We start from the raw sequence: 13,796 nt of genomic DNA on the forward strand, positions 1-13,796 counted from the left end.
AATTTATTTGTATTTATTGCAATCTATATTATTATGTATAACGCTCCAATGAGTTGTTACTAAAAAAAAAAACAGTTTTTCAACAACAAAAAGATAACCTTACGAACATTTTGTTCGATTAATTACGAGAACACCATTCATATGCGTTGTAAAACATCTGCATCCAAGGGGCGCTATCTTGGTTCTTAGGCCCATCTGCCAATCCGTACGTGTAAGGCCACTGCCACGTGAATACACTTCGTTCCGGATGCGGCATTAACGCCAAATGTCTACCGTCAAATGAACATATACCGGCTATTCCATCTGTAAAATAATATAAATATGAGTACAAAAAATAAATACCAGACTAAAAATCATCGAATTTGTCAATATCTTATGAAGACGATATATAAGAGAATAGAGAAAAAACATTTAGATTGACTAGTCTCCTTTTTTTTTAATAGTTATCACAATATTTTTTTTTAAAGGTTAAAAAAATATGATATAGTTGTAATGTATATCTATAAAAAATGATTATTTTACAAATTATAGTAAATAATACGTTACACAGATACGATTGATACGAATTTTATATAAATAGGCACTACAACTACTGAACTATGTTATAATATCAACAAGTATACAGTTTTTTTTTTATGTCTGCACGCCATTGTTTAGAGCAATACGTAGGTACTTTAAAGAATAGTTTCTGGAAATTAATTTAATTTAGATGGTACTTTAATTTACATCATAAGTAAAAAAATTCTAAGCAATTTTCCAAGTCATCGAACAAAATTAAAAAAAATTCAGAAAAATAGTTATGTTTATGCAAGCTACCAGTTTTTGACAAAATATATAGTTTTTTTCTGTCAATAATTTTATATCAGTATAAATAAATAATAAAATATCTTTAGAAAACAAGCTGACTGTTTCTACTCAAAATTATCATATTATCAGTTATCATTGAATTCAAATTTAACACATACATTATTATGATATTATACTCAATGACAAGGTATACTCAACTTCTACAATACAGCAAAGCTATTTTCCTGATATCTTTCTACTTAGAATTTAATAAATACATATTATTAATAAATTCAATACATTTTTGTACATATTTTTGAATATGACACTAAGGCAACATCTACATCTATGACAGCTATCTAACATTTTTTTAAACACAAAAAATACAATACTGCACAAACAATGTTTTATGTCTTCATAATTTTGTTGTTGTTGTTTATGAATAAACAAATGATGAGTTAAGATTAATAAAATTAATTAAATATAACTACATTTTTATATATTGATATTGACCTTGAATTAAAATTTTAAGTTTTAATAGTTAAAATATGGATAATTATGAACAATAAATAATAGATTATAACAGCAATCATTAAAATAATTGATTTCACCATAATTAAAATTTTAGATAATCATTAATAAAAAAAAATGCATACTAGAATTTTTCAAAATTGTAAAAACATTAATTATAATGTAGGTACTTATTCCAACATTAATATTAAATTTAATTTTTCAATTCAAAAATAAAATAAATAAGAAAATACTTATTAGAAATGAATTTAAATTATGTAATTAAAACATTTATTTTACTTGTTTATTAAAAATTTCTTAAAAAACAGATGTCTGAATGATAAATATCTTTTAGAATTTCGGTAATATAAAGGTTTTTTTGTATAGAGACCTGTGAATAGGATGAAAACATATACTTTATTCAAGTTAAGAAACAGCTAACTGACTAATGTCTAGAAGTGTGACTAAACTACTCAGTAGGCATATAAATGGTTAACTCGGTAAAAAGGACAATTTAGTATTTCCTGATATTGACCATTGAAAACTAGTGGTTCACAAATGTGTTTCTTAACTTAAACAGAATATAAGTATCTTCAAATGTTTTACTATAGATCATTGGATAAATAGATAAATAATAAAAAATTTAACTAAAATGTTATCACTTACCAGGAGAACCATTAGGATTCATTGGATAATTTTCAGTTGGTTTATTTTGATCATCAACAAATGTAATGGGAATACAATTATTGGTAACAAGAGCATCTTTAACATCTGGATTTCGGAATTCAAAACGACCTAAAATTTAATTTATAGATTTAATTTTTGCCTTTAAAAATATCATAACAAAAGATAAATTAAAACAAAATTATTTAAGCTGATAAATATAAGTGTTATAATTGTAAAATTATCTGAATTTAAATTTAACTTGTCTTGATAAAATGTATTAACTATATTTTTGTATTACAACATATTTTTTAAATTAATTACCTTCAGCATGAGCAATCCATACTCCAAGAATACTTTCATCCATGTCTTTGAACATTATAGCCTTAGAAGAATTTATTTTAACCGTACTAAAACGACTTTCATACCTTCCAGACTTGTTATGACACATTATTACAGGAGGATCATCAATATTTAAAGAATTACTTTCATTTATTTCACCTAAAATTAATATTTATACTAACTAGATATAAGGTTTTAAATTATTTATAAAAAACAAAAAAATTAAATAAAAATTTACCAACTAATCCAAGATTACACATTAGTTGACAACCATTGCATACTCCTAAACTGAATGTATTCTTTTTAGACATAAAACTCTCTAAGCTTTTTTTAACATTGGGATGGAATGCTAAACTAGCAGCCCATCCTTTAGCTGAACCCAATACATCTAAATAGTTATAAATCATAAATATAAATAATAATGTTAAATACTTATTGACTATTAACACAATAGCTGTGTATAAAAAGTCTTATAAACTAAAATAAATCACTAAAAATAAAATAAAAAGTTGTTGTACAACTTATTAACACATATTCAATATCGCTAATAGATTAAAAAAATGCTCATTACCTAACGCTAACTGAATTATCGTTAATTAAAAAAATATATTATTCAAAAGTAAATAAATTTTGTTGACCATGAAAGCAAACAAACTTAATGGTGCAAATAAGTATCTACACAGTGAACATGTTTTCTAATATCATACCTCCATAACTAAACCCTCCAGGGAAAATCAACCCTCTAAATTGATCAACATTAACTGCCTCATTTAAAAGATCTTGGACAGTTATATCCCATACTTCAAAACCAGCTATGAACAAAGCCACGCTCATCTCTCGATCACCATTTGTTCCTTCTTCTCTGATAACAGCCACTTTCAATGGTACATCTAAATAAAAATTCAAGCATTCAATTAATTTTATTTTTAAATTTTATAGTAAATTTACAGTTACAAATTACGATAATACAAGATGTATAACACACAAAGTTAATTTAATAATGATAACAAGAATTAATAACTTAGTAAGGGTGATTAATAAACACTACTTTAAGGGTAAAGCATGAAATATGAAAAATTAATGGACACAAAAGTGGAAATAAATAGTAAATTATAAAGCAGTTAGAAAGAAAAGCAGTTTTTTTAGATTTAAAATCTAAGGTAAAGTATGATTAAAGTATAGATAATAACAACTAACAAGGAATATTTATAACAAAACCAAAGATTATTGATTGAAAAGACTAAATAATGTTGCTAAACATTTAACTACATCTTATAATAGAATACTTCAAGTCATATACTATATTACTATGATTATGTTATACATTCATAAGTATAAATTAATTAATTTGGTTAAATTTATCAAGTATTCTTTATACCTGGCACAGCTAATGAATTATTTAATTCAAAATTACAAGAATAAACTGGTCCTAAACGATTATCTAGGGAATTAAATTCTTCTTCCGCTGTTATAACATTTGACTGGATTTTTTCAATCTCATAACTTGTTCTTTCCCACATTTTGAACACTTCAGTTAGTTTAACATCAAGTATAGTTTCCTCTGATTTTTTTATTAAAATCTGAATAAATAAAATGGTAAAATAATTAATTATTTTATTATAAAATTATTAAATACATTTAAATTTTTTATTTATTATACAAAATAAAATATTCTAACTACATACACGAGATTTGTTGCCATATGTTGATGTACGACCAATAACATAAACGGGTACATTTATTTCCATGAGCACTTCATCGACATTTTTTGCATCCACTTCCAAAACCCAACCACATTCTTCAGCAAATAATATATCAATAATATTTTCACTAGATACATCTTTAATGTTATTCAAATCCACATTGAATCCGCAATATCCACCAAAAGCCATTTCAAGGAGACATGTTATTAATCCACCATCACTTATGTCATGACCAGATAATAGTTTTTGATCTGAAACCATTTAAATTAAATTATAGAATTTATTTTAATATATAAAATTAAGAATTTATTTTTTACTTTTAATAAGTTTTTGAATAGATTTAAATGCTTTTTTTAACATGCTTGGATCATCCAGATCTGGTGCATTACTGCCTAATTGTCCAAAACATTGGGCTAAAGCTGAAGCACCTAGTCGTCGTTGACCACCAGACAAGTCTACAAACAGAAGGTAACTAGCTTCTTCATTTTTGTGACTTTGTCTTGGTCCTTTGAGATCAGGAGTTATGACTAATCTTACATCTTCGCATTGAACATAGGTTGAGATGACTATAGAGCCTATTATACAGTTTAAAATTGATTTACAATAATATTTAACTAAATTAAATACTGTAAATTTAATACCAGGTGCTTTGATGTTTTCTTCACCAACTTTAGCTGCCATACTCAAAGAGTCTTTACCACCATCAATAGCTATTCCAAGTTGTTTCATTACTTCACACATAGCTTTACAAGCGTAAAACAATTCTGCTCCTTCACCTGGCAATTTTGCAGGCCACATCCAATTACCACTACATTTAATATCCTATAAGCACAAAAAAAATTAATTAATATTCATATTTAACATCTATATGTAGTATCTATATATTTATACTTCTAAACTTGATATCGGAGCAAAAACTAAATTTGTCAATGATTCTGCTACAGCCATTCTAGCTCCAACATCTGCATTAAGTAAACCTTTAATGGGTTGTTCACCAATGGAAGTTGCTATTCCGACCTTTAAATGTATATCAAATTGTTAACATTCATAAAGGGTAAATTATTTATCATCTTACCGTATCAAATAATGAAACGACTGTAACTGCGACATCACTAAGAGGAGTATGTAATGGGCCAACACATTGTTGTTGAGCTATTTGACCTGTTACAGAACGATCAACTTTACTTGTTAGATATCTTTTACTAGCTACAGATGGAAGTCTTAACACTCTGTCCAATGCTTCAATAACTGTTAGATTAGGTAACATAATGGGTTCTTTGTTTTTAGGTTGCCATGACTGTTCGAAAACTTTACGTGGTACTTTACTCAAAATCATATCCAGATCTAAGTTTACAGGATATTTTCCATTTTCAGAAATGGGATTATCATCTTCAGTTAAAATGACCTACAACAATTCCATAATAATAGTTAATTTTTAAATTTACCTTTTGTCTATCAAAGGTACTATAAAGATATACAATAGGCACAAAAAAATATTCATTCTGATGAGATTGTGTACAAAAAGAATATATTTTAAATGCTCTAATATAAAAATAATGTATTTAGTTTACCTTTCCATCATTAGTAACAACACCAACTGGTAAAACTGGGCATCTTTCTCTTAAGGAAATTTTGTTTAACAATTCTAAATCTTTTTCATCACAGAGAATAGCATTATTTTCTTGATATTCAGCTCCCCAAAGTTCTAATGCATTAATTGTAGAATCACCAAGTTCAAATTTATTGGCATAAATTATAGCACCTGCTGGTTCTACTATTTCTTTTAATACATTTCCTAAAAATAAATCTTACATTGTAAAGTCAAATATAATTAACACTATTATTATGTTAAGGTACAATTAAAAATAATGTTAAATATTATTATAATTTAGTATTTACCATTTCCACCAGCCCCTTGATCATGAATACTTAATATAGGGTTATAACCTGGATTTTCAATACAAGCTCTAACAACTCGATTCATTTTCTGTTCCATTTCTGGATCACCTCTTTGAACAGCCTCAAATTCTAAACTAGTCTTATTTACTCCCTGAACTTGAAATGAACTTGCTGAACTTCCACCTAAACCAATTCTATAAACGGGTCCTCCAATTTTCACTACTTGTAATCCTTCATATGGTGTAAGTTTAGTAGTAAACTCAGCCAGCATTGTGCCCAGTCCACCAGTAAACATAATAGGTTTAATCCATTCACGACGTTCGTTATTTGCCATCATACCAAATGAGCGAACAAAACCACTAATAACAGGTTCACCAAATTTGTTACCATAATCTGAAGCACCATTAGAAGCTTCAATAAGTATTTTAAGTGGACTGGCAAAATTTTGAGGATAGATAAATGATTTGTCTTCCCATGGCAAGTCATAACCTAGAATACAATAAACACATAATTTTGATCTATTAAAATTGGTTTTACGATAATTAATAAATTTTGGTTATATGACTGATATAATTTTTATTTTTAACATAAATAATAACTCTTATATAATAATAAAAATATGTATATTTAATCATTAAATTTTCCCGCTAACTCTAATAATCTCGATAGCAAAAGTGAACTGGACAGGTGGCAATTTAATAATTTTATAAGTAAAATAAATTTTATACAAAATCATTTTTTGGACAGTTGAATTTTCAAATACATACAATTTTTAAAAACAAATAAAATGCATTCTAGTACCACCTCTGCTCAGCAGTTAAATCATAATTAATGAAATATGAAAAAATACACATGTAACAAAAAAATAAAATATATACCAGGAATAAATAAATTTCCCACACAATATGCTGCAGTACCAGCAATACAAATTCCACCTCTTCCTACAGCCTGAACATCTCTAATTCTTCCTCCTGTACCAGTAGACGCTCCACTATAAAAAATATATCTAAATTATTTTACTGTTTCTTAAATAAACTTTCGGTAAAATACCTAAATGGTTCAACTCCAGTTGGAAAATTATGAGTTTCAGCAGTAAATACTAAATTTAAATTTAATGAATCAGAAATATAATGACTAGGTCCAGTTGATTTTGTTGGTTTAATTTGTTTGACTTTAAATCCAATAATAGCACTGAAAATATAAAACAAAAATAAATAAAATAAATAAAATAAATAGACAAATTTCAGTTAATGATATTACAAACCTGCTATTGTCATTAAACTTTATAACATTATTAGGGTTGGAAAAATTTTGTGTTTCAATAATCATGTCTAATAATGATGTATTTATTGATTCTCCATTTATAACTAATTCTCCCTATAGGAAACCAGTTTCATAGATTATAGTGAAAATAAAAATATATATTTTTTTTAATCTACCTTAAAAAACCAATGACGACTGTGTTCAGAGTTTGACTGAGCTAAATCAAAACATTCTACAGTAGTAGGATTTCGGTTGGATTTTAAAAACATATTAGTATAATTTTCAATATCCCATTCATCAAATGCCAAACCTATAATTTCATTAATTAATTCTAAATAAAATGAATAATATGAATGAATAAAAAACAAATAAAAATAACAAATGACATTATTTTTAACAATGTCGACAATAATTATCAAAAATAAACTCTTCATTAAGTCAATGGTCTTACTACCATATAAAATAGTATTAAAGTATTACTTCATTATCAACTAAAATGTAATTTTCACAATAACCAACCAAGTTTTTTATTGACTTCAGTCATAGCTTCAACACCTCTGCCAAGTATATCAACTTCATACCAACTTTCTTTAATGTCTTGACTTTTAAATGATCGCAAAGGAGATGTATAAACCGTTTCAGTCATTTTATCATATAAAGCAGTAGTTAACTATGAAATGTTAATATGAATAATCAAATTAAGTACAAATTTCAGCGCTTAAAAGTTTAATAATATAATATCCAATACAAAACCTCTTTAGTCAATTCATCTGTTAACATATGGTTACTTATGAATGTTATTAAATATCGAGTAGATTTTTCTAAACGTCTGACAAAGTTCAAGTTGATTGATTTACAAATCGATAAAACATTGCTCGAAAAAGGAGTTGAAAAATTCAATCTAAAATAAAATTATACAACAATAAACACAGTTTTGAGTAATAAATAATAAAAATGTTGTATGTTAAAAATTACCTAGGGCCAATTTCAATCAAAATGCTATTATTGTCTTTTTTATCTAAACATTTGCTCTTGGATAATCCATAACGATTTAACGGATCTGTTAACAACCATTCTAGTTTTTTTAATTCTTCTGTAGACACATTTTTATGTTCCCCTATGTCAATGTAAAAGCATTGTTCAATTTGAATGTCTAATATATCTTTAGATATTGATTTGAGATTCAAAACTTTATGTGATTCTCGAATTGGTAGATTCTGTATCTTTCGAAAATATTGTATAATAGCCATTCTGTAACTAATCAAATATTAATTCAGTTTAAAAATAAGCAATGTATTATAACAAGTTCAAGCACAAGTTTTAATCAATAATAATTTACCTGTAGGTGTTTAACTATAATACTTCTTTCACGGAAAGATTTTAAATTTTTATTCGAAATCAATTAATAGCGACTGTTCCCATAATATATAAATGTATGATATCGGTTAAAGAATAAAGATCACTTTGAAAGTGATTTCCCGTGTGTTCCAAAATGTTAAGTGCTATATAATCCAGTGAACACGTGCGAAAGATTACCGTGCGTTCAGCTCACAGGTCCACGTGTAGTCGAAAGGTGATAAGTGAGTGGATTAGATATTTCGATCGCAAACCTCCGATGTGATGTGGAATCGTCTCGGGTAGGAGGATGATACACTGATCGGGATTCAATAACCACACAGTTGTAGTCAACCGGTAGCCACTAGCCACCGGTCAGACGGTACTGCAGTAAGTCACTAATTACTAGTTGTAGAACAAACCTTGGTCAAAGGGGCAAAAAAGCGATAAAATTAGATGGCGGGAAAATTTCAAGGATACCTACGATTGCAGAACAGTGTAGAAAACAACGGGACTAACAATATTGAAAGAAACTAATTGTCGGGCGGCGGTCATTGCCATTAATTTTTAAACATTTCTATTGAAAATTAAGATATCTGTACTATTATTTAATTGTCTTATTAGATTACGTATAAATGTATAAAATTATTTTAATATTAAATACTAACTACTAACAAGTACCTAACCATAACATAACAATATTGTATAAAATATATAATAATTATAGTTAATCAACTTTCAGAAATTAAGCAAACCTTCGAATTAGAGATTTTATCATGTATAGTGTATACGTACACATCATTATTAGGTATTTATTATTGTAATTAGGTACATTGGTTAGGTATACCTAAATAATAAATATTCACATTTTATTATAATACATAAACCGTTCAATTAACTGTTCCCTAAACTTGAATTCTTGATCATTATTTTAATTTTTGTTTGCTATTGTTATACACATTTTGTTAGCCGATTAAAATTAACTAGTGTAATCGTCAAATATAGAATATTGAACAGAACCGTTATTAATCTATATTCATAGTTCAACGGTCAAATAGTCAGAAGATTACAATTTTAAATAAATTCTTAGTAGCAGTAAAATAATTCAGATAAGATTCATGGTTTTAATTTTTATACAGTAAGATGAATATACACAATTCCACGGAATTTAAACGATTGATGAATAGGTATGTTTGTAATGAATTAATATTATATTATAGTCTTTTAATCTAATAAAATGAAAACATAATATATATTAACAATTAACAAATACATAATGTAAACATTTAGATAGGTAATAGTTACATATATGAATTCAAAACGATTTTTTTTTAAGCACACAACTTTTAATCCTGGTCAAGGTCAATTTACATTTTTTTTTAAATTATTGACATTGTAGAGTGTAGTTTGTAAAAAATCTTAGTAATTTAAGTGCTAAGGTGATTATTTTTAATGTTATTTTCAATTTATTTATAAAAATTAAGATTTAAGAGTAACAATAAGCAAACTTGGTACTTATTGAATTGTTTTCGTTTTAATGTTTACTCATTTGGTATACTTTTGGCATATTTAAGTTTAGATTTTAGACCAGTGTTGAAGTGCACAGTACAGTTAATATTAAAATGAAAATATACCTATAGAATAATGTTTGATATATTATAAGATTTTTCAAAATCCTCAAATATGTATTTTTATAATTTATGTTCTATTTTTATAGAACCATTTTGTATATATTAAATTATTAAATGTTATCTAATAAACACTAAGAGATAATAAATACATTATACATTGCTTATTGAATACCCAATTTATTGAAGTAAATTAAAAGTATAGTATTTTTGATTAACAAAATGAGTAATATTATTTTTATATCTTAAAAATATATTTATTAGCTGATAACGTATATAAATATTTAAACATATACGTAATTTCAGTTTTAAAAAATTTAATTTGATCATAATCATGTTTTTATGACGTGTATTATTAATTTGGGTACTATGTTTATATTGACATAAAAAAAATAACAATTTTTAAGTATAAAGTATTATTTTTACACAAGCATTAAAGCTAAAACTACTGAACACCTAAATTGAATTTATAATTTGTTAATAATTAATATTGAATTTATTACATTAACTAATACCACTTCAATATAAAAAGTTAGTAAATAATAAACATTTAGCATTTAAATAAATAATTAAAATATATGCAAAAAAATAAAAATTAATATATTTTTAACATACTAAGAAAGAGGCCAATTTTTCTTACGGTGTTTTATAACCAGTTGTGAAATATTGTTAGTGGAGGACTTCTTCTCTGAGTGGTCAAGTCACTAACATTGTATTTTTAAATTATACTATCGTATTATGCATATCAATATATAAATAGTATGATTTATATTAAATATAAAAAGATTATATGCATGACGTGAAAATCGAAATGTTTGACATGCATGTAGATCACTGGTTCCCAAAATGGAGGGCGTATACACATTGTTGGAGAGGTACAAGTAGTTATTACGAAAAACAATTTTTATTTTAGAACTTTTAAGAAAAATAAAATTAATTGACCGGTTCTTTTAATCCGTTATCGGGTATCAATAACGGATAATCGACAAATTATCCTTAACAAAAAAGTAATCATTCCGAATATTCAATATTGTATAGTTAAAATTGTAAAGTACACAAAATAAGGTGATCGATTGTTTTCAATTTATAGAAGGGGTGCGTGAGATTTTTGAAAATCTACAGAGGGGGCGTAGAATAGAAGAGTTTTGGAACCACTAATGTAAATGTAAGTATTATATATATTTTAATTTGTGTAAGTAGGTTTAATTGTAGTTAACTAATAAATTAGTAAAAAAATAAAAAATAATTAATATACACAAATATATACAGTAAAAGTATTTTTATTTTTTTTATTAACTATAATTTGAAAAGAAATGTATGAAAGATTCTTTTACTATAATAATTACTATAGATGACAGATGTATTATTAGTCAGAGAGCCACTTATTTTAAATCAGAATTAGTGTTTAGATCAGTGATGACTGAATCCGGCCCGCCAAAGTAATTAAAAATAAAAAAATTCTAAAAATGTAACGTTTGTAAAATGTAATAGAATATTTATATTGAACTAAATAACAATAATAATAATTATTATTCATTTATATTTAATTTTATAACAATCAATATATAGTAAATAATTAAATTTACCAGTATACCTATATTAAGATGTACCTAAAATAAAATTGAATATTCAATTCAAAGAAAAAGTTTAAATTTTTGGCCTGCCAAAATTTTTTTTTTTCGATCCTCGGTAAAAAAATGTTGATCACCACTAATTTAGATAAATAGTGTCTTAAATTTACAATTGCCATATTTTATTTAACTTAAGCTGGTACAGTATTTTTCATAACATTTTTAAAGGAAAAATCTTAACTCCTATTTATGGCTGATCATCAATTTTAACATTTTATTGTTTCAAAACTGGAAAACCAAACACAATGGTTGGCACTCTCTGATATACTTTTACAATGTAAAAACAGATTAGTTTATTAAGTATAAATATGTTAACTTTAAGTCTGATGTGACTTAAATATTTTTTTAAGAATTGATATGATTGGTGATCTTAAAACACAATCTACACAAAGACATGCTAAATTCAAACCAGTATTCTAGAAAACAACTAAATAAAAGGTTGCCTTAAAGTACGGCAATTCTAAAATCTTGATAATGTATCAATTTTTTAGAAATGACAATTAAATATTCTCATAATAATTATATGCCCAAAATTAAATTCATCAGTAACATATTTATACACATCAAATTGAAAGTAAATATAAATATGTTTTTATAATCTTAAGAAAATATTTACATTACTATACAAAAACAACATTTTAGTTAATTTATTTGTTATATATTAATAAAAAAAAATATAGTTTATTTGAATATACATGTACAGATAATACTTTAAATAAATTGTAATGGTGCATAATAAAAGAAAACTTACACATATGTAATAAAAGCATTTATGTTTCATGATTACTATTTTATACCTGAATGGCTAGATGTAAACAAAAATGATATGGAGGCTCACTCTTTTGTTTGTATGAAAAATCAAAATATTAAGTGTTAAGTTATTCAGATCACAATTTCAATCTACAAAATACTATATAATGCATAAATACAGATGTTGGTACATATCTACCATAATAAAACATATAAATAACATTTTTTGTTTTTTTATTGTACAATTAAAATTTACTTAATTTTAAGTAGAGTAATGAAAATACTATTGCTAAATTTAAATTTAGATTTAAATACAACAATAACAACCCACCCACAATACCCATAGATAAATGATATGAAAAAAAAATTAAACAAGATAATTTTATAAATTATTAACTACACTTAGTTGAACCTCACTGAACTATCTTATACCATATTTTTAAATTTTTTTTTAACGATTTCTATAATATTACATTAGTATACCTACAAAACTTATAATTTAATATTTATATATTTACATAAATTATATTAAATATGTATATTTGAAATAGTAATAGTAGGTAAAAAAAAATTTTAAATTATAAAGTCAACAAAAGTTAAGTAGAAAACTATAATTTATTGTATAAACTGAGATTAATATGACTAGCATACCAAAACTGTTAAATATCGCATTAACTGTAAAGATTTGTTCATATTAAGTAGTATCGATTACTTAAACTAATTCACAACTACAATTCCAAAGGAAATTAGAGATATGAGTATTGTCAAAAAAAAAAAAATGAAAAAGTGATAAGTATTAAAATACAATCTTACTATTTATAAGTTTTATCATAGTAATCAATCTATTTTGTTGGTATGGTTACTAGATTGTGTGCATTTGTTAAAATTAACTTATATAAACATAAGCAATATACTCAAAATTTAAAACTGTTAAAACTCTTAATAAAACTAGGTTATGACTAGTTTTGCCAAACTTTATCAAGGGTACAATCAGAGATCTCGGCCTTCACAAAAAAAAAGTACAATGGCATCCAAAGGCTTAATAAAAACTTATCAATTAGCTATTTGCATTTTTGTAATAGAAAAAAAAATAGAATTAAATTATTCAAAGTGTATTTATGAGATTTTTAACATAATATTTTATAGTTAAGGATTTTCAAAACCACATTCCGATTAGCAGATCTTAAAATGTATAATAACCATTACTTATTTTGATAAATAATTTGAATTCATTTTTTAAATAAGATTTGAGCATTTATAATAATCAAGTGTTGAGTATTTTAAAT

General features: G+C 25.3%; 1 protein-coding gene across 2 annotated transcripts; it reads right to left on the reverse strand.

The window, feature by feature from the left end:
- Positions 1 to 7: 7 nt before the first annotated feature.
- LOC112603886 (phosphoribosylformylglycinamidine synthase) lies at positions 8 to 9,047 on the reverse strand. Of its 2 annotated transcripts, none has more exons than XM_025352798.1 (21): positions 8,506 to 9,047; positions 8,142 to 8,417; positions 7,920 to 8,067; positions 7,686 to 7,836; positions 7,343 to 7,476; positions 7,168 to 7,280; positions 6,954 to 7,094; positions 6,782 to 6,894; positions 5,904 to 6,392; positions 5,576 to 5,799; positions 5,080 to 5,409; positions 4,896 to 5,021; positions 4,646 to 4,826; positions 4,322 to 4,579; positions 3,987 to 4,255; positions 3,680 to 3,881; positions 3,009 to 3,191; positions 2,540 to 2,689; positions 2,284 to 2,460; positions 1,963 to 2,091; positions 8 to 303 (listed from the first exon to the last, which is right to left on the reverse strand). In XM_025352798.1, the coding sequence occupies exons 2-21, from the start codon at positions 8,414 to 8,416 to the stop codon at positions 119 to 121; spliced, it is 3,978 nt and encodes a 1,325-aa protein (XP_025208583.1). In that variant the 5' UTR covers position 8,417; positions 8,506 to 9,047; the 3' UTR covers positions 8 to 118. The 2 variants fall into 2 exon arrangements, with proteins under 2 accessions (XP_025208583.1, XP_025208514.1); XM_025352729.1 differs by having other exon boundaries at positions 8,142 to 8,423.
- Positions 9,048 to 13,796: the final 4,749 nt, after the last annotated feature.

The sequence above is a fragment of the Melanaphis sacchari genome, unplaced genomic scaffold (assembly GCF_002803265.2).
Source record: "Melanaphis sacchari strain LSU unplaced genomic scaffold, SCAv2.0 Contig0_pilon_pilon, whole genome shotgun sequence".
Taxonomy (NCBI): Eukaryota; Metazoa; Arthropoda; class Insecta; order Hemiptera; family Aphididae; genus Melanaphis; species Melanaphis sacchari.